Source organism: Danio aesculapii, chromosome 15 (assembly GCF_903798145.1).
Source record: "Danio aesculapii chromosome 15, fDanAes4.1, whole genome shotgun sequence".
Taxonomy (NCBI): domain Eukaryota; kingdom Metazoa; phylum Chordata; class Actinopteri; order Cypriniformes; family Danionidae; genus Danio; species Danio aesculapii.
In genome coordinates, this window is record NC_079449.1 from 14,874,565 (window position 1) to 14,901,950 (window position 27,386).

The following is a 27,386-nucleotide window of genomic DNA, read 5'->3' on the forward strand; positions in this document are numbered from 1 at the left end:
TACTATAGTATTTTTTCATGTAACGTAATAGCTTATACAGTATATAGCGCCTCAATGACAAATATTTATAGTTCAGTAGAAAAATCGGCCCTCTTCATGATATAAGGATCATTTCCAACATATGTGCTTATTTTCTATTTATAACCCTTTTGAAATATGGTATAAACCGCAAAACTACAGACTTTCCTCTGTCTCCCATTCAGTTTTTCACTTCCTGCCCTCCATCTGAATTCCGCGCGTCATCAGAACCACGTGATTGAAAACAACCTATTCCCAACACCACCCCTTCCTTTTGGAAGGACATCTCTTCTTTTTTGCTTCCTGTATTCCCACCACCACCCCTTTCGCTTGGAAAGACATCTTTTTTTCTGTCTTTTTTTCCTATCTATAATAAAAGACTTTTCCCCTTTTTGTAGGGAAATCATCTTTCCCTTTCTTTTTTCCTTCCTATATTCTCACCACCACCCCTTCCTCTTTTTTTCTTTTTTTTTTGGAAGGACATCTTTTTTTCTCTTTTTTCCTTCCTATATTCCCACCACCACCCCTTCCTCTTTTTTTCTTTTTTTTTTTGGAAGGACATCTTTTTTTCTTTTTCTGTTTTTTTGGAAGGACATCTTTTCTTTTTTTTCCTGTGTAAGTTCCCACCACACCCATTCCTCTTGGAAAGACTTTTTCCCTTTTTGCTAGGGAAATCATCTTTCCTTTTCTTTTTTTCCTTCCTATATTCCCACCACCACCCCTTCCTCTTTTTTTTCCTTTTTTTTGGAAGGACATTTTTTTTTTTTTTTTTCTTTTTTTTTTTTGGAAGGACATCTTTTTTTTTTTTTTTTTTTTCCTTCCTATATTCCCACCACCACCCCTTCCTCATTTTTCTTTTTTTTTTTGGAAGGACATCTTTTTTTTTTTTTTCTTCCTATATTCCCACCACCACCCCTTCCTATTTTTTTTTTTTTTTTTTTTGGAAGGACATCTTTTTTTCTTTTTTTTCCTTCCTATATTCCCACCACCACCCCTTCCTCTTTTTTTCTTTTTTTGGAAGGACATCTTTTCTTTTTTTCCTGTGTAAGTTCCCACCACACCCATTCCTCTTGGAAAGACTTTTTCCCTTTTTGCTAGGGAAATCATTTTTCCTTTTCTTTTTTTCCTTCCTATATTCCCACCACCACCCCTTCCTCTTTTTTTTCTTTTTTTTTTTTTTTTGGAAGGACATCTTTTTTTCTCTTTTTTCCTTCCTATATTCCCACCACCACCCCTTCCTCTTTTTTTTTTTTGGAAGGACATTTTTTTTTCTTTTTTTCCTTCCTATATTCCCACCACCACCCCTTCCTCTTTTTTTCTTTTTTTTTTTTTGGAAGGACATCTTTTTTTTTTTTTTCCTTCCTATATTCCCACCACCACCCCTTCCTATTTTTTTTTTTTTTTTTTTGGAAGGACATCTTTTTTTTTCTTTTTTTTCCTTCCTACATTCCCACCACCACCCCTTCCTCTTTTTTTCTTTTTTTTTTTTTGGAAGGACATCTTTTTTTTTCTTTTTTTTCTGGAAGGACATCTTTTTTTTTTCTTTTTTTTTTCTGGAAGGACATCTTTTTTTTTCTTTTTTTTTCTGGAAGGACATCTTTTTTTTTTCTTTTTTTTTTCTGGAAGGACATCTTTTTTTTTTCTTTTTTTTTCCTTCCTATATTCCCACCACCACCCCTTCCTCTTTTTTTTTTTTTTTTTTTTGGAAGGACATCTTTTTTTCTTTTTTTCCTTCCTATATTCCCACCACCACCCCTTCCTCTTTTTTTTCTTTTTTTGGAAGGACATCTTTTTTTTTTTCCTGTGTAAGTTCCCACCACACCCATTCCTCTTGGAAAGACTTTTTCCCTTTTTGCTAGGGAAATCATCTTTCCTTTTCTTTTTTTCCTTCCTATATTCCCACCACCACCCCTTCCTCTTTTTTTTTTTTTGGAAGGACATTTTTTTTTTCTTTTTTTCCTTCCTATATTCCCACCACCACCCCTTCCTCTTTTTTTTCTTTTTTTTTTTGGAAGGACATCTTTTTTTTCTTTTTTTCCTTCCTACATTCCCACCACCACCCCTTCCTCTTTTTTTCTTTTTTTTTTTTTTGGAAGGATATCTTTTTTTTCTTTTTTTTTCTGAAAGGACATCTTTTTTTTCTGGAAGGACATCTTTTTTTTTCTTTTTTTTCTGGAAGGACATCTTTTTTTTTTCTTTTTTTTCTAGAAGGACATCTTTTTTTTTCTTTTTTTTTTTCTGGAAGGACATCTTTTTTTTTTCTTTTTTTTTCCTTCCTATATTCCCACCACCACCCCTTCCTCTTTTTTTTTTTTTTTTTTTTTTTTGGAAGGACATCTTTTTTTCTTTTTTTCCTTCCTATATTCCCACCACCACCCTTCCTCTTTTTTTTCTTTTTTTGGAAGGGACATCTTTTTTTTTTTCCTGTGTAAGTTCCCACCACACCCATTCCTCTTGGAAAGACTTTTTCCCTATTTGCTAGGGAAATCATCTTTCCTTTTCTTTTTTTCCTTCCTATATTCCCACCACCACCCCTTCCTCTTTTTTTTTTTTTTGGAAGGACATTTTTTTTTTTTTTTTTTCCTTCCTATATTCCCACCACCACCCCTTCCTATTTTTTTTTTTTTTTTGGAAGGACATCTTTTTTTTCTTTTTTTTCCTTCCTACATTCCCACCACCACCCCTTCCTCTTTTTTTCTTTTTTTTTTTTTGGAAGGACATCTTATTTTTCTTTTTTTTTCTGAAAGGACATCTTTTTTTTTTCTGGAAGGACATCTTTTTTTTCTTTTTTTTTTCTGGAAGGACATCTTTTTTTTTCTTTTTTTTCTGGAAGGACATCTTTTTTTTTCTTTTTTTTTTCCTTCCTATATTCCCACCACCACCCCTTCCTCTTTTTTTTTTTTTTTTTTTTTTTTTTGGAAGGACATCTTTTTTTCTTTTTTTCCTTCCTATATTCCCACCACCACCCCTTCCTCTTTTTTTCTTTTTTTGGAAGGACATCTTTTCTTTTTTTCCTGTGTAAGTTCCCACCACACCCATTCCTCTTGGAAAGACTTTTTCCCTTTTTGCTAGGGAAATCATCTTTCCTTTTCTTTTTTTCCTTCCTATATTCCCACCACCACCCCTTCCTCTTTTTTTTCCTTTTTTTTTTTTGGAAGGACATTTTTTTTCTTTTTTTCTTTTTTTTTTTTTTTTGGAAGGACATCTTTTTTTTTTTTTTTCCTTCCTATATTCCCACCACCACCCCTTCCTCATTTTTCTTTTTTTTTTGGAAGGACATCTTTTTTTTTCCATCCTACACTACAGGTCAAAGTTGGGGTCAGTAGGATTTTAAATGTTTTAAAATAATCTTATCCTACTCACCAAAGCTGCTTTTATTTAATCAAAATACAGTACACATTGTAAAAGTGTGAAATGTTATTGCACTATAAATAACTGTTCAAAAGCAGTTTATAGTTTAATTTAATAATTTATTGCAGAGATTTAAAGATGAATTTTCAGCTTCATTACTCCAGTCTTCAGAGTCACATGATCTTTCAGAAATCACTCTAATACTAAATATTATTATTAATATTATTCTTATTAATGGTAATAGTAAAATAGCATTAATGACTGGAGTATTTATTTCATTTGAACCTACACACAATAAGAAAGCAGTTATTTAACATTTTTATAAATATTTAACAATTTAACATTTATTTTACATTTAATAAATGCCTCGATGAACAGAATAATTTTCTTTTGAAAAACTGACCCCAAATTTTGATTGGTACAACTCTGTACCTGATTGTTGATCTCTAGTCGTTCCGAAGCTCCTCTCCGGTTCTTAAAGTATATTCCCAGCGATCCCCTTGCTGTGTCACATTACCTGCAACAGAAACACCTGACTCCCACTCAGGGGTGGATTTAGTGATTTTGGGGCCGTAAGCAAATCCTAAAATTCACCCTTTCTACTCTTATTTAATTTTTATTAACATTGCTGTTTGTTATATCACTCAATCTTCTTTTCTACATTTTAAATTATAATTTTTTTAAATTGTAAAATGAATTTACAACTAAAAATACATATATTTTTATACGTTTGACTGCTCCATGATGGATATTTTATTTTGTTATATCATTATTACCTTACATTTGATTGTATACTAAAAAATATTAAATTACGTTAAAATTGTATTTTTTTTTTTACTTTCACATTACAAAATATGATAGAAATCGATGTTATATATAGTTATATATACTGTAGGTATCATTTATACTTTTAGATATTTATTGGAGGCCCCTAGATTTCCTAGAGCCCTAAGCGGCCACTTACCTCACTTAAATAACTTACCTGTTATTGTTTTCCGGTTCTCCATATGTTTTCGATGTCTACAACCACTAGTTACAAAAAAGGCCTGTCATATACACAGCAAATGCTAGAAAGTTTAAACTACATTTAAGCTAAAAAAAAAAACTAAAATTAAATAACCTAAATTACTTTGGGAATAGCAACGCCCTCTTCAATGTTAAGTGAAGTTGTGAAGTGAAGTGCAGTGGAGAGAGCGCCAGTGTTCCTGCCTGTTCTATTTGTGACGTGTATGGAACGTCTATTCTAATAGAACCACGTCAACGCGTGTTATGGTCGGCCATGTTTGTAGTCCAACGCAGGAGCGCACGATGCAAAACAATGAAAATCACAACAGGGAAAAATAAAACGACAATTTTATAGTACACTTTTTTGCAACATCTCGCAAACACTCAGAATAAAATAGACTGTGGTGTATCTGTCCTTATAAAGGCTCGTTGTGTGTCTGAGAAGCTGAAAATATGTTCTGTCTCCAGCAGTGTAGCTGGAGAGGCCGTGCACAGGTGCAGAGGGGGCGGATCAAATAAACGAACAAGTGTATCCGTAACTGACGGAGCATTGACGAGCTAACACGAGAAAACTTTCCATATATGATTTCTTTTCATTATTTGAACGCTGTATAGTTTATTATGATCAGTGTAGCCTATATATGATACAATAAATCAATAGTGAGCAATATATATCAGGCTCCATTGCATGTTTAAGACACATTCCCACGTTCTAAAAGCTCAATAAAGATAGTACAGTACTACAAAAAATGAAGATTTTCATGTTTATGCAGACTAACTGTAATTAATTAATATATATTATTTTATTTTATAATATAATTATTATGATATTTTATACTCGTTTTTGTAAGAATAAACAAACTTTTCATTAACAGTGTCCGCTAGATGGCAGTAGTATTAAACGCCACATTTTTAACTACAATAACTAAATACACATATTTTCTGTATGTTATATATCAGCATATCAGTATCAAAATTGCTTCCTACCTTTTTAGTAAGATGAATGGGCCTGCATTTTTGCACACAGATCATCAAAATTTGGTCCAATGGATGACAGTTTTACTCTTAAATCAATCTCAGCATCTAATCTTTGTCGATGTTTGGTTTTCAACGATGTCAGTGCAGAAAAGTCTGCTTTACATTCGTATGTGTGGTTGCCACCGACACTCTCGGTGCCTGCTTTGGCAATCCTGCATAAGTTACTCAATTGCTGAATCCCAGAAATCCACGAGTGACTTATTTTTAAAAAGTCTCCCATCAGATGATAACTATATCAATATATTTGTGTTTCTTCCTTGACATTTTCTCACTCTCTAGCGTAGGTCTAAATCTCTTCATCAATACTGCTGGATTTCTCTGTTCCCGCATGCGCCTCTTCACCTCCCTCGTTCGTAATCCTCATTCAATGCCGCTGCACGTCTCCATAGAAGAGGCCTTGGATGTAGATGGTTCATCCCTACTGTCAGTGACTTCTTTAAAATGCCAGTTTTTAACTAGATGTCCAATTTGATTAATATAGTAAGCGAAAAAAATTACGAATGTACTATAGCGCCTAATGTGAAATGGGGCTATCACGGGAAACCGCGAGATGAGTGAGTATGCATAAGGTATTTTTATGGAGAGAGATTAGACTCAATAATAATTCACGCAAAAGACACGATGTACACATGCGTAGCCAAATTCACGTACGTAAAATATTTATTTATACCTACAAAAACAATTCACATGCACAAAATAAAAATACATTTTCATAAAATACGTTTCACAAATGCAAAACACCATTTGCAAATATTTAAGAGTGTACAAAAAGTTTTGAATGTTTAAAATTCACGAGTTCATCCTGAATGAGAATGTGCAAATCCTCTCTCACGTACGACTCACCCTGAATACGAGTGTGTGCATTTTGAGACTTTCCTGCCAGAAACAGGCAACTCGTACCTCTCAGCCAATCAGATGAGAGCTGTACTCGATGTCAACCACTTTGCGCTCCTTTTGCGCAGTCTGTTCCTCTAACCAACATGGCGGATACTCAGTAGCAGTAACTCAATAGAAAAGTGCTTGTGTTAAGTCTATGCTAATTTAAGTGCATAGTAATAAATGTGCAAAGCATCTTGTATTAGCCGCCATGTTGTAATTTGAACAAACCTTGTTGTTTAAATTATGTTAGGGATGAACTAATTTGATTCTGATCATCTCCTTTAATTAAGTCAGACTGCGCAAATGGTGCGCACAGTGAAGCGCTTCGGTCATTCCCGCGTTCTCAGGGAGTTGTGATTGGTTGAACAGTAAGCTTGCATCTTATTGGCTACAGGGCACGAGTGACTCACGTGGGAGGTGTGTGCTGACAGGAAAGTCTCAAAATGCACACACTCGTATTCAGGGTGAGTCGTACTTGAGAGAGGATTTGCACATTCTCATTCAGGATAAACTCGTGAATTTTAAACATTCAAAACTTTTTGTACACTCTTAAATATTTGCAAATGGTGTTTTGCATTTGTGAAACGTATTTTATGAAAATGTATTTTTATTTTGTGCATGTGAATTGTTTTTGTAAGTATAAATAAATATTTTACGTACGTGAATTTGGCTACGCATGTGTACATCGTGTCTTTTGCGTGAATTATTATTGAGTCTAATCTCTCTCCATATATTTTTCACAGTCATTGATGCATAGGTTGTAAATTCCAATTTACAATTTGCAATGTGGCTTTTTTTGTCTCTCTCAGTGGATTTCCTTTCTCTCAAAAAATATAACGTGAAGTTTACCCATGATAAATACATAAAGATAATAAAAGATACAATTTTCCGCCGTTACAAACATTCTCTCGCGCAACCAAGTTTAGGAACGGCTGAGCTGCACACTGAAAACCCTAATAAGTTGACTGAACGAAATTGAGTAAATTCGTTGCCTCAATTTAATTGAGTAACAGAGTCTCCCAAAACTTGCATATTTAAGTTTATTTAACTTGCCGGTTTATACTTAAATTGTTCAGTTCTGTGTCTGTATGTAATTATATCTTATGAAAAAAATGTTTAAAAGAAAAATAAGTAGCCATTTATTTCCATTATGGTGAATAATTATACATGAAGCCTTGTTTTCTAATAAAAAAAAGACCTTCAGTAAAAGGATGCACATATTAGAATTTTACAGTCAAGACTACATTAAAAACAATCTATTTTTTTTTTCAAAGGATTAATTGTGGTTTTGAGCTTGCTATACTTGAAATCTTAAGTTTATGCATTTCCATTGTAAATAAGTTAAATTAACTAATTTCTTTAGGTGACAGGACCAAAATGCTAAATTTTAAGTAATGTTCAGTCAACTTTACTTGATTATTTAAGTAAAGACAACATTGGGGTTTACAGTGCTGAAGCAGATGCAGTATAGCCAAGGGTGTAGAATTAGCATGGACGGAGGGGACGTGTCCTCACCAATATCCACAGATTATTAAAATGTCCCCACCAATAATTTAATAGCCTCTAAAATAAAATAATGCTTTGTCGAAATTTTTCAGTCAGGCTTACTGTGCAAGACATGGACAAGAGGTGAGACATGGACATAAGCAGCTATATTTTAAAGAAAAGTGTCAGCCACTTGAAGTCAAGTTTTATACAAGTCCACCATTAAAGTAAACATGGATGGGCAATTAATGAAAAAAGTTTCGATTTTGGCCTCCACAACGATTATGAAAAAACTACAATCTAGATAAAATGGTTATTGTGCCATATCAATCACACACATACACTACGGCCAATTTAGCTTACCCAATTCACCTGTACCATATGTCTTTGGACTGTGGGGGAAACCGGAGCACCCGGAGGAAACCCACGCGAACACTGGGAGAACATGCAAACTCCACACAGAAATGCCAACTGATCAATGTTTCCAAGTACTATTAATTAACTTTGTCATTTTTATTCTTGCCTGAACTAAGTTATTAAAATATGCCAATCAAACTGACATCAAAATCTCGACATGGAGTTGATTCGATGTCAATGCCAAAGATCTTGCTACCATAAAATGTTCCCCTTTTCAGTTATTTACCAACTTCATTGATGTCTAAAGTTAGTGAATTTAAAATGATGTTTCAGCTTCCTTATCAGTAATTGACTAACATTTGATGTCCTGCTGGGAAACATTTTGTTTCAGTCATTGAATAGTGAAGGTGAGAAGAGAATTTTTTTCAATGTGTCCCAAACACATGACTATTTAGGCAGATTTTAAAAAAAATAATATATGCATATATTAACGTATATACGTATATAAAACCCCGCCGTTTGATATAACAGAACATTTATCAATCTTAAAAAAAACTTTTTACAAGATCTTGATATTTGTTCTTTCAAGCGAATCGTAACATATGCAGTGATAAAAACCTGTAAAAATCACTGTAAGATATAACATATATTACTCTTTAAAAACAAAACCCTACACAAATGTAAGAACATACTTTAGTTAAAAATAATCTTTCGTTGGTAATGTACTCGAGGTGACTTCAGAAGTAATCCTTGAAGAAATTATGATGAAAGTTTTTGACTTTATTTTATTCTTACATTGTCTCACATTGTATTTCAGGAAATGGTACTTCAGCAAAAGTATATTGGATGTGCACTTGGCCACAGTGGATTGTGTCTAAAAAGTGAAGGAATAGGGAATGTAGGACACTACTGCGGAATGGTAGACACCTAGTGTGTTGTGCACTATGTAGTGTATCGTGTGTTATTTCAGACATAGTGAGAGAGATGCAACTTGTAGAGTTTGACCACTGCAGATTATTTTGTTTTGTATGTTTGGTCATTATAATTGTGTTGTTGTAGAAAAGCAGATCTTAACAGCACATTGATAATATTCCATGTTCACAGAGGAGGTACAGCAGTCTTAAGAAATGGCAAAATCAACAAAACTTTCATTTTTAGATGAACTATCCCTTTAAGAACAGACTTTGAAACCAAAATGGTCTTTGAATTACCAAACTGGTGTGTGTCTACTGTATGTATTACAGTAGTGATTAGTACATAGTGTGTTTTTCATTCAAATGTACATAACTTGGTTACAATCTCTTCCTAATGTTTGATGTGTGATTGTAGAGAACGAGCCACCTGTGTTTCACCCGGGTCAGTCCACTCTGAAGGCTTTCTCCGGAGAGGATTTCGTCTATCAGTTTTCAGCCACTGATCCGGAGGGTTCTGCGGTTTTCTTCACGCTCCGCTCAGGGCCCAGAGATGCGCTTCTCTCTCCAGCTGGTCTGCTCATCTGGAAAGCTCTGTCCAGCACACCGGTGACCTTCGACCTGGCTGTAACTGATGATTGTAATGCTGTGACACAAGCAGCAGTGAAGGTGAGATGATCTGGAGACCATCTGCTAAATGTAGATTTCAGAAATATTTTGCACCCAAACATTTAGGAGTTCTGTATGATGTCTGTTGGAAGAAAAGGTATGTCTCCATTTCTGTTCACAAGGGGGTGCCAAATGGCTTCCAAAAACATATGCAAACTCTTAAATATTAGAATTATTATTATTCCACCAAATATTGCTTGTTTACTGCTACAGAAGATGTTTTTACTGCTTTATTCATTTTTAGACAACACAATACCAATATTTTACCTGACAACATGGCATCTTTTTATCGATTTTATACAAAATTTTCTTTCGCTCTTTTATATATATAATTTATATAAACATATTAATTGTTTCATCTTATATTTAGGTGTCAGTTGACCCATGTGACTGTCAGAATGGAGCGTCCTGTGTGACCAACATGAACTTCCCCCCGGGGTCTGGTGAATACCTGTGTGTTTGTCCTGCTGGTCTGGAGGGGCTCAGGTGTGAAGCTGATGTGGATGACTGCAGGTCAAACCCATGTCTCTCAGGAACGTGTGTGGACGCATTAAACTCCTTCACCTGCCAGTGTCCAGAGGGCTTTACAGGTCTATTCCTACCCCCAAAAAAATAAAAAAATCAGTCACCTACCCTAAAAGAATCAAGTAAAAATGGGTTTAAACATTGGTGTAGCTGTACTCTTCACCTGCTGCTTGTGTCTTACAGGTGTGATCTGCGATGAGGATGTTGATGAATGTTTATCAGCTCCATGTTACTCTGGGGTTTCCTGCAGAAACACGGTGGGCTCGTTTGTGTGTGGACCCTGTCCTGACCAACTCATTGGAGACGGGATGACCTGCAAACGTATGCACATATCTTCATTTCAGAATATAGGGTCAATGCAAGGAAGTAAAATGTGTACATTTAGAATTTTACTCTTTCTAATTTTGTTACAGAGGGAAATTATGGTAACCAGCGATTGACACAATATGACAACATTACAGATACATCACATTATAGATGTTTCTAACCAACGTCATAATTATGAGATAAATACCATACAGAAAGACTGCATCATTGCATTAAAAAGTCTATAATTTTAATAAGTATAAAGTGTAAATAACGAAATAAAAATGGATCATGACAAAAAGTTGCATTATGAGATAAAAGTCTACATTATGACTAAAGTCCAAACTATGAGATAAAGAAATCTCATGACATAAAAAGTCTACATTATGAGATAAAAAAATAATAAAAATGTATCTCATAAATTAATCTCTTACATTTTTTCTTTCATTATAAAGTCTGCATCATAAGTCAAAATGATGAGATAACAACTAGGATTTTAAAAAATCTATATTATGACTTAAAAAGCCATAATTATAATAATAAAGTTTAAATAATGAAATAAAAAATGTATCATGACATAAAGCTTGCATTATAAGATAAAAAGGTCTGCATTATGACCAAAGTGAAAATTATGAGATAAAAAATATTATGACATAAAAACTCAAATTAAAATTCATCTCATAAATTCATCTCATACATTTTTTCTTTTAAAGAATTAAAAGGCAAATTTATAGGACACAAAAAAGTCCACAATATAAGATAAATATCAAAATTACAATAATCATGAAGTTAAAGGAATGACATTTATTGTGACAAAGTCAATATGAGATAAAAAGTCTACATTATGACCAAAGTCATAAGTATGAGATAACAAAATATTATGACGATGATAAAGTAAAAAAACATTATAATGATATAAAAGGTCTTTATTATGAACAAAGTCTAAATTATAAGATAATAAATTGTCATGACAAAAAAATCTATGTTATGAGGTAAAAAGTCTGCATTATGACCAAAGTGAAAATGATGAGGTAAATAAATATTATGACATAAAAAGTCTACAATATGACATAATAATAAATTAAAAATGTATCTCATAAATTGATCTTATACATTTTTTCTTTCATTATAAAGTCTGCATCAAAAGTCTAAATTATGAGATAACAATTGGGACTCAAAAAAATCAGCATTATGACATAAAAAGTCATAAATATAATAAGTATAAAGTGTAAATAATGAAATAAAAAATGAATCATGACATAAAGTTTACATTATGAGATAAAGTCTGCATTATGACAGAAGTGAAAGATAAATATGTATAAATATGAGATAAATAAATATTCTGACATAAAGTCTGCATTATGAGATAACAATTAGGACTCAAAAAGTCTACATTATGACATAAAAAGTCATAATTAAATAATGAAATAAAAAATGAATTATGACCAAAGTAAAAACTATGAGATAAATAAATATTATGACAAAAAACTTATCTCATAAATAAATAAATCTCACACAATCTTCTTTCACTATTAAGTCTGCATCAAAAGTCAAAATCAAGAGTACAATTTGGACTAAAAAAGTCTACATTAAATCTAAATTATGAGATAAAAAGTGCATTATGACCAAAGTCAAAGTTGGCCATAAAAGATAAACAGTTAAATTTTTATGAGGTAAAAGATTAACATAAGTCTACAATAAGAGATAAAAAGTCATAATTATGTGCAATGTCAAAATAATGGAATAATGATGATGACATAAAAGGTTTATATTATGAGATAAAAATTTATGATTATGTCATGCATAAAGCATAATTATGAGATAAAACATATTATTATGACATGAAAAGTTTATAAATTAAATCAGAAGTTGTAATTACAAGCAACGTTACAGTTATGAGCTAAAAAGTACATTATATTCGGCATAATAGCCCAGTGGTTAAGTGCGCCAACATATACCACCATCGTGCTCACAGCGACCCGAGTTCAATTCCCAGCTTGAGCTCCTTTGCCAACCCTTCCACTCTCTCTGCTCCCAATACTTTGCTGTATGTAACCTCCACTGTCCTATCGCAATTAAAAGGTGAAAACCCCCTAAAAATACATTATGAAATAAATATACAATTTGTTTGTTTGTTTTTTACAGAAAAGACAGTGGACAAAATTAATGAAGGCACACATGAAATCACCTTAGAAAGTGTGGTTAAACTTGGTTCCTTCAAACCCAAGCTTATACCAGGTAAGAATAATAGCCAACTAAACCTCAGCAATGCATTCACTGTTCATTTGCTTGATTGTAATAACTGTAAACATCTACACACCTTCTGAAGGCCAGAGCCCATGTACCAGTCGGCCCTGTTACCCTGGAGTCCAGTGTTTCGAGAGCACATACACCTCTGCTGGATACATTTGTGGTCCGTGTCCACCTGGACTCAACGGCAATGGACAAACATGCATGTCAAGGACAGCAAACAGTCAGTTGCTTTTATTATTGATACAAAACATTGTCGTTATTAGGAATAGGTATTGATCTAGATGTCCTGATTTAATTTGATTCTTAATTCAATTCAGTGAATATAGATTTTGTACTTCTAGAAATGATCAGTGAACTCTACACTTCAGATACATAGGTACATTAAAACAGAGCCAATCTCTCTGTTACTTTTTCAGAAGTATGGAATAAGTAGTAATAATATAGAAAAAATAGCAGTGGGTTTTAAAAGTAAAAGACAGTGAAGTCTACCATATTATATATACATAACCACACACACACACACACACACACACACACACACACACACACACTTACAGTATAGATATACATAGATTCTCATAGATCATATTAATTCTACAAGCATATTAATATATTAGTTAAGAGATAATTAGGATAATTAGTTAAGAGAACTTATTGTTTTAACTGTTGATGTTATTTTAATTTATAATTTTTTAATTTTTTTTAATTTTAATTTATATTAACAGCATAAACATTATGCTGTTAATATAATGCGAGTATTATTAGGTATCTGTCACTTTAAGCCACGAATAATGTATAGAAATTGCTTTCACTTTAGATTTGACTGACAGTTTACATCAGGGGTGTCTAAACTGTCCTGGAGGTCCAGTGTCCTGCAGATTTTAGCTCCAACTTGCCTCAACACACCTGCAAAGATGTTTCTAGAAAGCAAAGTAAGAGCTTGATTAGCTAGCCCAGGTGTGTCTGATTGGGGTTGGAACTAAACTTTGCAGGACACCGGCCCTCCAGGAGCGAGTTTGGGCACCCCTGGTTTACATCAATACTAGGCAATTCTGACACCATATGCTTCAAAATCAATGCACATATCAAACATGTGCCACTCTTTTTTCAGTTCATCCAGGTTTATTTGCTGCTCTGTTATTTATAAACAGTACTGCACTGCTTGTACGGATATGTTTACAGATACACTACTGTATATAGAAAAATCTCTTGTCAATTGATAATATATATATTTCCTTGACATCCCTGGTGTTCTACACATGGAGCATTGCCGTTAAGGAACACACTGTTTTTGGAAATAGGCTCATTTTACAACTCCTCAACAGTTAAATTGTTGTGTTTTACCATTTTTGAACACAATCAGCCAATCTTCGAGTCTAATGGGAGCGCTGTTAGCTTAGCTAAGCATAAATAATTGAACTGGATAAGACCATTAGCATCTTGCTTTAAAAAAAGGAGTTTGGATAATTTTCCTTTACATTTGTCATTTACTTTAAATTTAGTGACATCAAAAGTTGCCGAATTGAATTGTGGTTCCATCAAGTTGTTTTGGGTCCTTTGCGTGCAGCAGAAGTTGAAAAATGTTCAATCTTTCAAACAACAACGTAGGCGTCAGCCAATCAGATTATCTCGCAAATATACTAGAGCAGATGTTAGCCAATCACATTTGTGCAACACCCAAGAACATCGGTTTGTCAAAATAGAGGAAAAGCTTATTAATCACCCAGTTCTTTATGATCAATCTTTATATACATAAATGTTGGGACTCCTACCAGAGGGATCAAGCCTGGAAGGAGGTGGCAAAGGCATTTAAAGGGCCATGAAACACCCCTCTATCAGTTCAAATCTATCTCAGAATAAAAAAAATGCTCCAAGATGGGCGTGGAGCTCTGTGGGAGTGGGCGTGGCCAGCAGAGCAGGGGAAAACGAGGGGAGCGATCAACTGGTGTCAGTTGGCTCACAAAATGAGACACAAACCGTGAGGAGATGCATGATTTTATAGTTTACAAACTTAAAATGCAAAGAAATAAACTGTTTAACAAATTGTTAACAGTTAATTTAACAGTTACAGCTTAATATATTATTTTACATATTACATATGTTATTCGTAATTTCATATACACATAACCACAATTTGTTATATCATTATAACAATAATCGTGTTTATATAAACACTATAAATGAGAAGGACTTCTCTCCCCAATCCCTGGGTCTGAATGCAGACACAGTGGATGGCAAAGCAGCAGGTCTCTTGCCCTGTCTATTCTAACCATTAGCCCTGCCGGTAATCTGAAGGATTTTAAACATATGCGAACACAGCACCACAGATATAGGCGATGTGTCTGAATGGTAACGAACTCAACTGATAAAAGACAAAGTCCGCCATTCTCCAAATCTCGTACAGCTCTCCAGACAAAAATGCTTTAGCAAACCAACAGCTTTGCTGTATCTGCCCTGACAGAATTGCGGGGAAAAACATGCAACAAACCCCGTGGATCATGGAAACAAACACATACGACCCGTGCCATGCACGGTCTCACCCAGTCATTGGGTCTCACAGCTTGGCAGGTCTGCTTTGCCTGCGGAGAGCACGTGCTCTCATGAATATTTAAGAAGCAGGCTCTTCTCATAGAAAAAGCAAACTCTGCTATGAATAAAAATGAAAAACCGACGCATCATCACTCCACCAGCAGATTCATGTTACGTCATCGATTTTGATCCCACCCTAAAAAATTATATTAAACCCGAAAGATGAAATTAGCTAACAAAAGCTCAAAATTATCCAGTTTTCCCGACAATTAAAGCTGATAGGTACTATCGTTGTCTTAACTGATGCTTAACACACACAAATCGGTTATACCTTCAAAAAGTACTCCAGGGTGATTTGAACCTTTAATGTCTATGGTGTTTATAGTGTATGTGATTGGCTGTTGTCACTATGGTTCATTAAAAAAGACATGAAATATAGAATATTACTGTGGCTGTGAGAGTTCAAAGAATCTGCAAGTTAAGAAAACACATTCAAGTAGAAAAACATCTACAAATTCTTGTTTGACAACACATGCAAGCAAATCACAACACATGCAAATACAGAAACACACTGCAAATAACAGCCAATTCAGTTTAGTCAATTTACCTTTAGCGCATGTTGTTGGACTGTGGGGGAAACCAGAGCCACTTGGAGGAAACCTACGCCAGCACGAGGAGAACATGCAAACTCCACACAGAAATGCCAACTGGCCCACCTTCTTGCTGTGAGGTGTCAGTGCTAACCACTGGGCCACTGTGTCGCCTCAAAATACTTTTTAAAATATTGTTATTTGTTGTTGTTGTCCAGACCAGTCCTATTTATTATGTGACTACATCGAAACTGATGATTAACTAATTGTTAATCATCGTACACTCTTTTAGTTTCCTTTTCATTCCCGGCCTTCTAACCTTTAGTATATTGCAGGGCAGACACCATTAAAGGAGGACAGCAAGCTCTCTGATGTTACTTCCTCTTTGGCCACGCCTTCTTCCACCAGAAAGTCAGCTGAATTTCCTGTTGAAGTGGACAGATCTTCTGCCAGCAGCAGGTGGAGCTCACCTGTTGATAGAAGGACCATCACAATCTTAGACCGGAGCACCACAAAAGCTAAAGAGAGTTCAACCAGAAAACAGTCATACGAAGAGGAGTTAAACCCTAAAGACAACCGAACGTGTGTGGATTCACCCTGTTTCTCTGGTGTAGCGTGTGAAGACACTTCCTCTGGCTCCTTCAGATGTGGAGACTGTCCAAATGGATATGAAGGAAACGGAATAACCTGCAAACGTGAGTCATTTATACTAATAAATGAAAAATTAGGTTGCATAAAAAATTAAATGTTGATCATTATAAGAGCTGACATTCTTGAAAAATTATATAAATATGTTTGGGTTATATATTCACTCAAATAAAACACTTAACATTTGCTTTATATGCTTTATAATGTGCTTAATTTAAAATGAAGCCTACATTGGTTGATTTTGCTCTATGCACTGTAAATATGTATGGCTTGATATTTTAAGTGAGACAGTTTTTATATATTATGTTATATAAATATTATGGTGATGTTTCTTCTGTATACACTGTAGTGGCAATTTTCTTTAAGGAGGCTCTCTCAGTGGTCAAGAAGACAAATTCTTACCCAAAGTGTCTTTTAAAGTTTTATTCTTTAGAGAAGTTTTATTCTAAAGAAGGTCACACGATCATACATCAACGACAGTTTCTGCAGAGAGTGAGACGCAGAAACAGAGTGCATTCTCTTTTTATCTTGTTTGTAATACCCACAAGTTCATCAGTAACATCCAGGATGAATCACAGTTACATCAGAGCTCAAACTTCATTTTTGACCATCTCAGGCTATTTACATTTACCTCCCATTTGAACATGTAGCTTGTAAAATCACCATGTACTTATCCAGATCTTGTCTGGGGATAAACAGATGTTAAAGTGGTCTCTCTTGGTCTAACTTACACAGTACATTCATGGAAGAGTAAAAGAACAGACCTTTATAATGTATATAAATGAGTATATAAAATGAAAATAAGATGAATAAAATGAATTTCCACCACAACACTTTCCCACAGAAATGTAAAAAACAATTATGATTTGAAAAAGTCTTAATTTTGAGATTTTAGTTTTTTTAATTGAAGGAAAAGAAAATGTACATACAATAAAACTAGTGTTGTCACGATACTGGAATTCGCTTTTTCAATCGATACTGAAATTTTAAAAACGATAATTTCCTGCTAACATTTGAGCGCAGTGTTCTATACTGATTTGCTGTTGTGTTCAGGTGCTCAACAGAAATGACTGTGATTGGCCGTGAAAGTCGTCAGTTCACCGAACTCACCGCTGTTTACTGAGTGTAACCACAGATACAGATTCAACTGGAGCGTTTTAAAGTCACGTCGATCAGCTGATTTGTCTATAAGCTGACATACGAACGATCCGCTGATTAATCTCAGCTTTAAAACGCTCCTAACCCCCAACCTGGAGGACCAAGACATACATACATACACTACGGACAATTTTAGCTTACCCAATTCATCTAACTCATGTCTTTGGACTGTGGGGGAAACCGGAGCACCCGGAGGAAAGCCACGCCAACACAGGGAGAACATGCAAACTCCACACAGAAATGCCAACTGACCAAGCTGGGACTCAAGCCAGCGGGTTTCTTGCTGTGCTAACCACTGCACTACTGTGCCGCCCAAAATTATGTCTACACCATGAAATAAAAGGACAATTATTTGTCACTTTTTTTCAGAATACACTTTTTCCAAACTGCCGTAATTACAGATGTTTGAATGTTTGCAGAATTTAGCTTAATTTAGCAAAATCCTTAATTGACCCTTCGCTAAGCCACACCCAAAAACCGCCATCCACCAATCGTGGCTTAGCAACCGTAGCTACGCGCAGGGGATCTGTCAAGCTTTCGAGCGAGGGAAACAGGCCGAAGCGTTGTGCATATGGATTGTGCAAATCTGATACCCGGTGTCCTTAAAGTTTGGACAGGGTGGTGGAGTTTTTTCCCTTTTCAAAACCTAAAACCCAAGAGGAGAAATGCCAGCATTGATCAAGCTGTGTGAGGAGCGCTAAAGGAGCAGAGTTAAGTTGGTTTTGTTTTGATATTCCTGACACATTCAGTGATAGACGGCAATAACTGACACACCTCTTACCCTAAACAGATCTAAACTGTTTCTTACAAAAATACAAAGCAGGTTCTGTTTAACAGCTTTAACAGTCTTTTTCTTTTTTTTCGCTCAATATTATAAGTAATGCTGCGTTTAAGCCTTCGCTATAGTAACTTGGTCATACTAATAGCGAATAGGTCAAGATCAGTTATTGATCCGGAAAATACAGATGTGCGAATCTGTTGCTAACTTTACTGAACATCATATTTCCATTTTTTCAAGCTACGAATGTTTGAAATTACAAATCAACAGAACAAAATCTGTCTGTGATCAGACTGAGCACTTGTGATCAATACTGAGCACTTGTGATCAATATACTTTACCAGCAGCTGTTTTTCATTAATTTATAAAGAGCACACAAACATACTGACAGTAATAGGTAACTTACTGTACATTGTCATGGGTCAATGATGCTAGTATTCAGCACAAATCCATCAATTTCCCCTTTCTGGCTGCTCTTTCTATGAATGAACTACGTAAAAGCACTGTCAATGCGTGTTTCCTTGTCGGTTAGTAACGCTATATTTCATTGCACAACAATTAATCTATCAGGCTTTTTGGCTAAAAATAGAGAAATTACGGTTTAATTTGTTATTATTAGATTATTTTTAAATTTCACCTCTCCTGCTGAGCATAAGCTAAGCTGTTAAATGGTTAGCGAATGAGGCGGCTAGGCTAAGCTAGCTTCAATTTTGATTGAATTATTCTCTAATCGGTTGCCTATTATGGCGTGAATATACCCCTGTAATGCATACTGCAGTCCTTTTTTGTCTGGCTTTCTCGAATATCTCACCTGTTCGCCAAAAATGACATTATATCCCCGGCAATGTCTGACACTAGCGCAGACATTGCCTGTAAAAGCCAAGCCTTGCACGAAAGCTTGACAGGCGTAGCAACAATAACTAAGGAAGGCGGGGCTTAGCGAAGGGTCAATATTCAAAATTTTATGGATTGAACGATTATTAAATAGATTTTTAATAACGTCTTAAAAAAAATTCTCTCTGTGTGTCTAGCAACATGCCGTTATCCTTGCGGTCAGAATATGGAGTGCTCACAGCCAAACACGTGTACCTGTAAAGAGGGTTACACTGGATACAACTGCCATATCGGTCAGTAATAAAAGATTTGATTACACATTTTTAAGTATGATACATTATTATGACTCATTTCCAACTCACTCTAGTACTGTATCTTCCTCCATCAGCCGTGTGTCGACCAGACTGCAAAAACAAAGGGAAGTGTGTGAAGCCCAAGGTATGTGAATGTCCTTCAGGATACAGCGGACAAACCTGTGAGGAAGGTAAAATTTATCTTTAGCAAATCACCTTTATCATATAACATTTACCAAATCATACATATTTTCAGCACACAAAATGGAGTTCTGGAAGTAAATACTCATTCATTTTCTCCATAAGAGAATGTAAAGGAAACTGATTAACCTTTAAAGAGCCCATATTATGGGTTTTTGAAAATGCCCTTCCATGTAGTGTGTAACACAGCTCTAAGTGAAGTGAAATATCCAGCTAAGGCTTAAATCTGTAAGTGTACAGTGTTTAAAACTGTTGATTCATCTATAAAAGAGTCGACTCATAGTGCTTCAAACGAGTCGTCTTGATAACGAGTCATTAGGTGTTTCGCGATGACGCAGCTACGAAACACAAGTCTCACACACACACAGAGACACAAACAGACACCGGTCGAATGAAGTCACGCTGTGCAGATGGATATTATGGACAGTCTAATCAAAGATGAAACATCAGCAATATAGCCCAGCCTTGAGCAGTTCTGAGTGCTTCTGAAAACTATATGCTTTCAAAGAAGACTTCTTCAGTTTGTTAAAGGAAGGATCAGTATAGACTGATGGATCAGTGCATCATGGATCAGTTTCTACCCCCATTTCACAAGTGTAAGTAAGTGCGATTAAAATGATTGCCTCGTTTACTCTATCTTGCAAATTCTGTATTTAGTTGTGTTTTGTTACTTGTAACTGCGTGTACTGTATCAGGTTAACTCTTTATATTCTCATATCGCGTGTAAAGCCACGTTGAAAACGCGGCGCGTGCCGCTTTGATTACGGATCGTCAGCTGTTTACACACATGCAATGGTCAAGTTTCAAAATATTTCAGCTCAATATTATTGTCTCCTCGTGTGTGTAACGCACGGGTATTCGCGGATATAACTGAGCGCCGCTCCGGCCCTGTGTGTGTCTGTGTCTCCTCGTGTGTGTAACGCACGGGTATTCGCAGATATAACTGAGCGCCGCTCCTCTATGGACGCGCCGGCCCTGTGTGTGTGTGTGTGTCTGTGTCTCCTCGTGTGTGTAACGCACGGATATTCGCGGATATAACTGAGCGCCGCTCCTCTATGGACGCGCCGGCCCTGTGTGTGTGTGTGTCTGTGTCTCCTCGTGTGTGTAACGCACGGATATTCGCGGATATAACTGAGCGCCGCTCCTCTATGGACGCGCCGGCCCTGTGTGTGTGTGTGTGTCTGTGTCTCCTCTTGTGTGTAACGCACGGATATTCGCGGATATAACTGAGCGCCGCTCCTCTATGGACGCGCCGGCCCTGTGTGTGTGTGTGTGTGTGTGTGTCTGTGTCTGTGTCTCCTCGTGTGTGTAACGCACGGGTATTCGCGGATATAACTGAGCGCCGCTCCTCTATGGATGCGCCGGCCCTCTGTGTGTGTGTGTGTGTGTGTGTGTGTGTGTGTCTCCTCGTGTGTGTAACGCACGGGTATTCGTGGATATAACTGAGCGCCGCGCCTTCTCTATTCAGCCGGTCCTCTATGGACGCGCAGGCCCTGTGTGTGCATGTGTGTGTGCGTGTGTGTGTGTGAAAAGAGCAAGAAGACTGTGACCTCGCCAGTTCTTGGACTTTTGCTTGATAAAATAGTTAGTCGTCAGTATTTTCTAGTACATCGTCTGTATTTACATTCACCCACTGGCAGCCAAAATCCACTATAAAGTGTGTGTGCACTGTGACTACTTTTATATTGTAGATTAGCAGCTGGGCATTTCACTCTGTCTCACGCTGAAGCCTTGTCCGTGTCGACCAATCGCAGCAGGCTGTCATCGGTCCAATCAGCGCAGATTAGCTTCGCGCTGAGGAGGGGTTTGGGAACAAATGAATCGCTGAACGATTCATATGGGAGTCGCTGGGATAATTAGGTAAAAATAAATGCAGATTATAAGACCATCAAAGTGTTTTTTGACCTTGCATGCATATTAGACTGTTGTTGGAGACCCTTACAACCTAAATATGACCCTATTTCATGTATAATATGGGCTCTTTAAAAACAGACCTGTTATGAGCTTTGAGGTTTCTAATGAATTGAGTATGTTTTTGTTGAACTCATCCGTTTGCATTAAAGTATTTTTTTAATGAATTCAATTCGATAGTAGGATTTCTTCAGGAAAAACTACATTACTCATGATGCTTTACAAAAATTCCACCAATCAGAGTGCACCAAAAGAGATATTTAGCTCTGCCAATTCCATTTTTTTATAGATACGCTCAAACAACTTAATTAATAATAAATCAGCTTAACATGTTAATTGTTTGTTCATATTTTGCATTGGTTTTAAATTTGTAGTTCTTTAACTCAATACAGCTATTTTCTATACATACTTGTACCTTTTCATCTGATTTTTAGCTTAATTAATGTTTGTAATGTGATTAGCCTCGTAGCTGTTTGGTTTGGTTCATGAAGACTTTAAATCCTCATGAGAATTCAATTCGATAGTAGGATTTTTAAAGAAAAACTACATTACCTCTACAAACCTATGTTATGCTCTACAAAAATTCCACCAATCAGAATGCACCAAAAGAGATCTTTAACTCTGCCCAGTCCATTTTTTCTATAGATATGCTCAAACAACTTAATTAATAATCAATCAACTTCCCAAATTCATTGTAGTTATATTTTGCATTGGTTTTAAATTTGCAATGCATTATGGGATTGTAGTTCTTTTTCTCATTAAAGCCGTTTTTTACACAGACTTGTACCTTTTCATCTGATTCTTTGCTTAATCAATGTTTGTAATGTGATTAGCCTCGTAGCTGTTTGGTTTGGTTAATGAAGATTTTAAATCCTCATGAGAATTCAATTCGATAGTAGGATTTCTCAAGAAAAACTAAATTACCCATGATGCTTTACAAAAATTCCACCAATCAGAGTGCACCAAAAGAGATCTTTAACTCCGCCCAGTCAATTTTTTCTATAGATATGCTCAAACAACCTAATTAATAATCAATCAACTTCACAAATTCATTGTCTTTATATTTTGCATTGGTTTTAAATTTGTAATGCATCATGGGATTGTAGTTCTTTTCCTCAATAAAGCCATTTTGTACACAGACTTGTACCTTTTCATCTGATTCTTTGCTTAATCAATGTTTGCAATTTGATTAGCCACGTAGCTGTTTGGTTTGGTTAATGAAGACTTTAAATCCTCATAAGAATTCGATAGTAGGATTTCTGTAGGAAAAACTACATTACCCATGATTCTTTACAAATATTCCATCAATCAGAGTGCACCAAAAGAGATTTTTAACTTTGCCCGTTCCATTTTTTCTATAGATACGAGCAAACAGCTTACTTAATAATCAATCAACTTCACAAATTGATCGTCTTTATATTTTGCAGTAGTTTCAAATTTGCAATGCATTATGGGATTGTACTTCTTATCCTCATTAAAGCCATTTTGGACACAGACTTGTATCTTTTCATCTGATTCTTCGATTAATCAATATTTGTAATGTGATTAGCCTCATAGCTATTTGGTTTGGTTCATGAAGACTTAATATGCATTTTGACAGTGTTTCAGCTGACATTATCCAAATTGTAACACTTTTTTAATCTTTCTTCTCAGCCATCTGTGATCCGCCTTGTCAACATGGTGGCCGATGTTTGTCCAGAAATCACTGCACTTGTCCATATGGCTACGTGGGACCAAGATGTGAAACTAGTGAGCAGACTCTTCAAAATTAATTTCAAAATGTTAAGAAATATGTTCATAGTGATTGTGTGCTGTTGCTGTTTTCAGTGGTGTGCAACAGACATTGTGAAAATGGTGGACAGTGTGTGTCTCCTGATGTCTGCAAGTGTAAACCTGGCTGGTATGGACCAACATGCAATTCGGGTATGCTACTTCGTCCTTAAATTTTGACAGAAAAATTTATTTGAAAAGATATTCCACTCAAATAAATAATAAATTGTGTGATAATTATACAGCATCATGTTGCTCCAAAGGTTTCAAATAAATTTGGTTTCCATTGACACTGATAGAAATAATAATAATAAGAAGAAGAAGAATCATTTATTTATTGATTGATTTAAAAATATATATTTTGCACAATTAATGTTGAATGATCTGCTGACTTTAAGCAAAGAAACAAACAGGTTCGTCGATTTTTGGGGTCTCTCAACATATTTCCGTTGTGGTCTGCATTATTTGCAGTGTACTTCTGCATTTGCATCTGTTGTGAGAATTCCCTTGCGTGTGTGTTGTCTTCCATTGTATTTATTTATTTTTGTTCATACAATGAAAGTCATTGAAAGTCAAGTTGGCACAGTGGCTCAGTGGTTAACACTGTCAGCTCAGAGCAAGAAGGTTGCTGGTTCGAGTCCCGGCTGGGTCAGTTGACATTTCTGTGTGGATTTTGTATAACTCCTATAGGTGAATTGAATAAAGTAAATTGGCCATATAGTGTGTGTGTGTGTTTGTGTGTGTGTGTGTGTGTGTGTGTGTGTGTGTGTGTGTGTGTGTGTGTGTGTGCAATAGTGTATGGGTGTTTTCCAGTGGTGGGTTGTGGCCTTGAAGGACATCTGCTGCGGAAATTTTTTTTCCTGGAATAGATGGTGGTTCATTCTGCTGTGGCGACCTCTGAAATAGAGACTAAGCTAAAGGCTTGAAAATGAATGCTGAAAGCTGAAAAAGAATGAATGAATCAAAGTCAATTGGAACCAAAACAACAAACATCATCTTTTATGTTAAGCTGAATAAACAATGTTATACAAACTATCATAATTAAATTTTTGAGATCAAAGTCATTTTTATGCCATTTTAGAATATTGTCAAACAATATTTTATGCACATTTACAAACTCCCTGGTCATATATTGTGTGCTCCGCATGCAGGTGAGTGGGCTTGCCAAACCACCTGTTGGATACACTCTTTCCTTTTTATGCACTAGGCACTTCATTAGAAACACTTCTATGTTTTCTACGTTTGTTTGTATAGCTAGGATATTTTTATAATTTGTTCTATTTTCTATAGCTAAAGTTTTAATTATTTAATATTTGATCTTATTTCCTATAGCTATAGCTAGGCCCACACGGAATCTGCGCGCACAGAAATCTGCATATTTTTAGCCCATCATCGAGTCTATTTATTTTTGTCTATTTATTTGTGTAAATGTGTGTAAATTTCTATTTATTCGGTTTTTAAAATAATTTCAATACTATAATTGACTAATATATAAATGTTCATATAATTTATTTACAGTTTGTAAAGTAATATTTTCTGTCTTTTAGTAGATACGTTATATGAGAGACTTGCTTTGTTTACCAATTAAGTGGATCTAAATGGATTTGCATAGTAAGCATAAAAGAACATTTTAAAGGGTATTATTTGTATTTCATACATTAAGTTTTTAGTTACAAAACTCCCAAAATCATTGTATCCCAAAATTCCTTATGTTTTCTATCTAAAATTGTGTCTAAAATTCTTACTTCTTATTATACTCCATTATAAAAAGTAGAAATGATGATTAATTATGAGGGAAAAAACATCAATACTATGATGAATTCGTGAAAATTATGACAATATGATGTTAGAATCAGAGTAACATAAAGGCGTGTAAACAAGGATAGATTTTTTTGTAGATTATCCTTAATAAGCATGATGTAATCTAAAATAAAAACGTTTTTTATTTCATGCTCAGCCGACTGTAAGCCAGTGTGTTTAAACGGAGGGACATGTATCAAACCAAACGTCTGTGTTTGTCCCAGTGGCTTCTATGGTTCACAATGCCAGATAGGTACAACCACTTCATAGCAAATTTTAAATTCATATACTATAAATAATGCTGCATAGTAACTAAATGGCATTAATTATGTGATTGTTGTAGCTCTATGCAATCCACCATGTAAAAACAGAGGCCAGTGTATGAGAAACAACGTGTGCTCCTGTCCTGAAGGATACACTGGAAAGAGATGCCAGAAAAGTAAGGGATTGGTGCTGTTTTTCTCTTTTATTTCTGTTGTTGTGATTTTGTTTTTATATCCACCGCAAGTACTAGCATATTATGTGGTTTGGATGTGTGCAATGTTTTTCAGGTGTGTGTGACCCCATGTGCTTGAACAACGGGAAGTGTGTTGGTCCAAACACCTGTTCCTGTCCATCTGGATGGAGAGGAGGGATTTGCAACATTCGTAAGAGATAGAAACTGACTAGATATTAACTACCATTCAAATTTTTGGGGGGATTGATATGATTTTTCTAATGTTTGGAAAATAGTCTTTTGCTCACCAATGGTGCATTTATTATATTAAAAATACAGATAAAAACGAAGATAAATGCGTTCTGTTTGATAAACAATATATTGTATATATTAAATTGTATATATTGTATTGGATTTCTGTCCTAGCAAAGCTGAATTCTCATTTTCATCATTACTTTAGACTTTAAATAATAACACTGTCACGATCAGTGGGTGGGGAAATGACCGAGGACTCAAATGCAGACTAAAAAATAGGTTTATTAATTGTAAAATAAAACAAAATGCAATCTCAAAGGGGAAAACATAACTACAAACTTGACTGGGCAGGGCAGGGCTGGCAGGGATCATGGCTGGACAGGGCAAGACATGACGAGGCAAGACTGGAAACGACATATGTATGATGATGAACTGTAACAGGACAGCAGACATAAGGAAACTTTAAAGGAGAAATAATTGGCAAACAAACAAGTGAACATAATAAATGGGTTAACGAGGAGGGTGGGACTAAACAGACAGGAGAGCACATGACATAAAGAAACAACACATGCCATGTGCTCATGTAAAACGGGTCTAGAACATGCAGCCAATGAGAGACGAAGAAGAGAGACTATGAACGATGACGAACTGGCACAGGACAGCAGACATGAGGAGACTATAAAGGAGAAATAACTGGCAAACAAACAGGTGAACATATTAAATGGGTTAACTAGGAGGGTGGGACTTGACAATAGACAGAAGAGCACATGACACAAAGAAACAACACAAATCATGTGTTCACGTAAAACTCGACTAGAAAACGCAGCCAATGAGAGACGATGAACTGGCACAGGACAGCAGACATGAGGAGACTATAAAGGAGAAATAATTGGCAAACTAACAGGTGAACAATCAATGGGTTAACAAGGAGGGTGGGACTTGACAATAGACGGAAGAACACATAACACAAAGAAACAACACAAATCATGTGCTCACGTAAAATGGGTCTGGAACACACAGCCAACTGCGTTTTTACATGAGACACAACTGTAAAGCAGGCTACCAACATGTAAACTTGGAGCCACGTGCTCTATATAACACCAGGACGAGACACGAGTACACGATAAATAAAAAACACCGTGAACTTACATGCAGCATGCATGTTTCCGATCCCAGTGGCAACCAAAACCAGAGCTCTGAGATTGAAAACACCATACTGCGGACAAAACACACACCAGGACAAAAGTGCACATCCCAAGCACGCCCGGACTCCGCGCATCCACATCAATAGGGATCGCGCACGATCCGAAAGAAGGACACAGACCAGAACAGGATAAGAGTGCTAGACCCGAGAAAACTTGAGTCAAGCACAACATACAAGACAAG

The 27,386-nt window shown here is 35.7% G+C and overlaps 1 protein-coding gene across 2 annotated transcripts in view; it reads left to right on the forward strand.

The window, feature by feature from the left end:
- vwde (von Willebrand factor D and EGF domains) overlaps positions 1 to 27,386 on the forward strand; it is a 60,886-nt gene that overhangs the window by 31,157 nt on the left and 2,343 nt on the right. For both annotated transcript variants that reach the window (XM_056473354.1, XM_056473355.1), the window contains exons 18-30: positions 9,463 to 9,713; positions 10,084 to 10,303; positions 10,422 to 10,559; positions 12,690 to 12,782; positions 12,874 to 13,017; positions 16,252 to 16,611; positions 19,532 to 19,627; positions 19,723 to 19,818; positions 23,393 to 23,488; positions 23,567 to 23,662; positions 25,467 to 25,562; positions 25,653 to 25,748; positions 25,861 to 25,956. In XM_056473354.1, the coding sequence (XP_056329329.1) occupies positions 9,463 to 9,713; positions 10,084 to 10,303; positions 10,422 to 10,559; positions 12,690 to 12,782; positions 12,874 to 13,017; positions 16,252 to 16,611; positions 19,532 to 19,627; positions 19,723 to 19,818; positions 23,393 to 23,488; positions 23,567 to 23,662; positions 25,467 to 25,562; positions 25,653 to 25,748; positions 25,861 to 25,956 (1,878 nt within the window). The remainder of the gene's footprint in view (positions 1 to 9,462; positions 9,714 to 10,083; positions 10,304 to 10,421; positions 10,560 to 12,689; positions 12,783 to 12,873; positions 13,018 to 16,251; positions 16,612 to 19,531; positions 19,628 to 19,722; positions 19,819 to 23,392; positions 23,489 to 23,566; positions 23,663 to 25,466; positions 25,563 to 25,652; positions 25,749 to 25,860; positions 25,957 to 27,386) is intronic.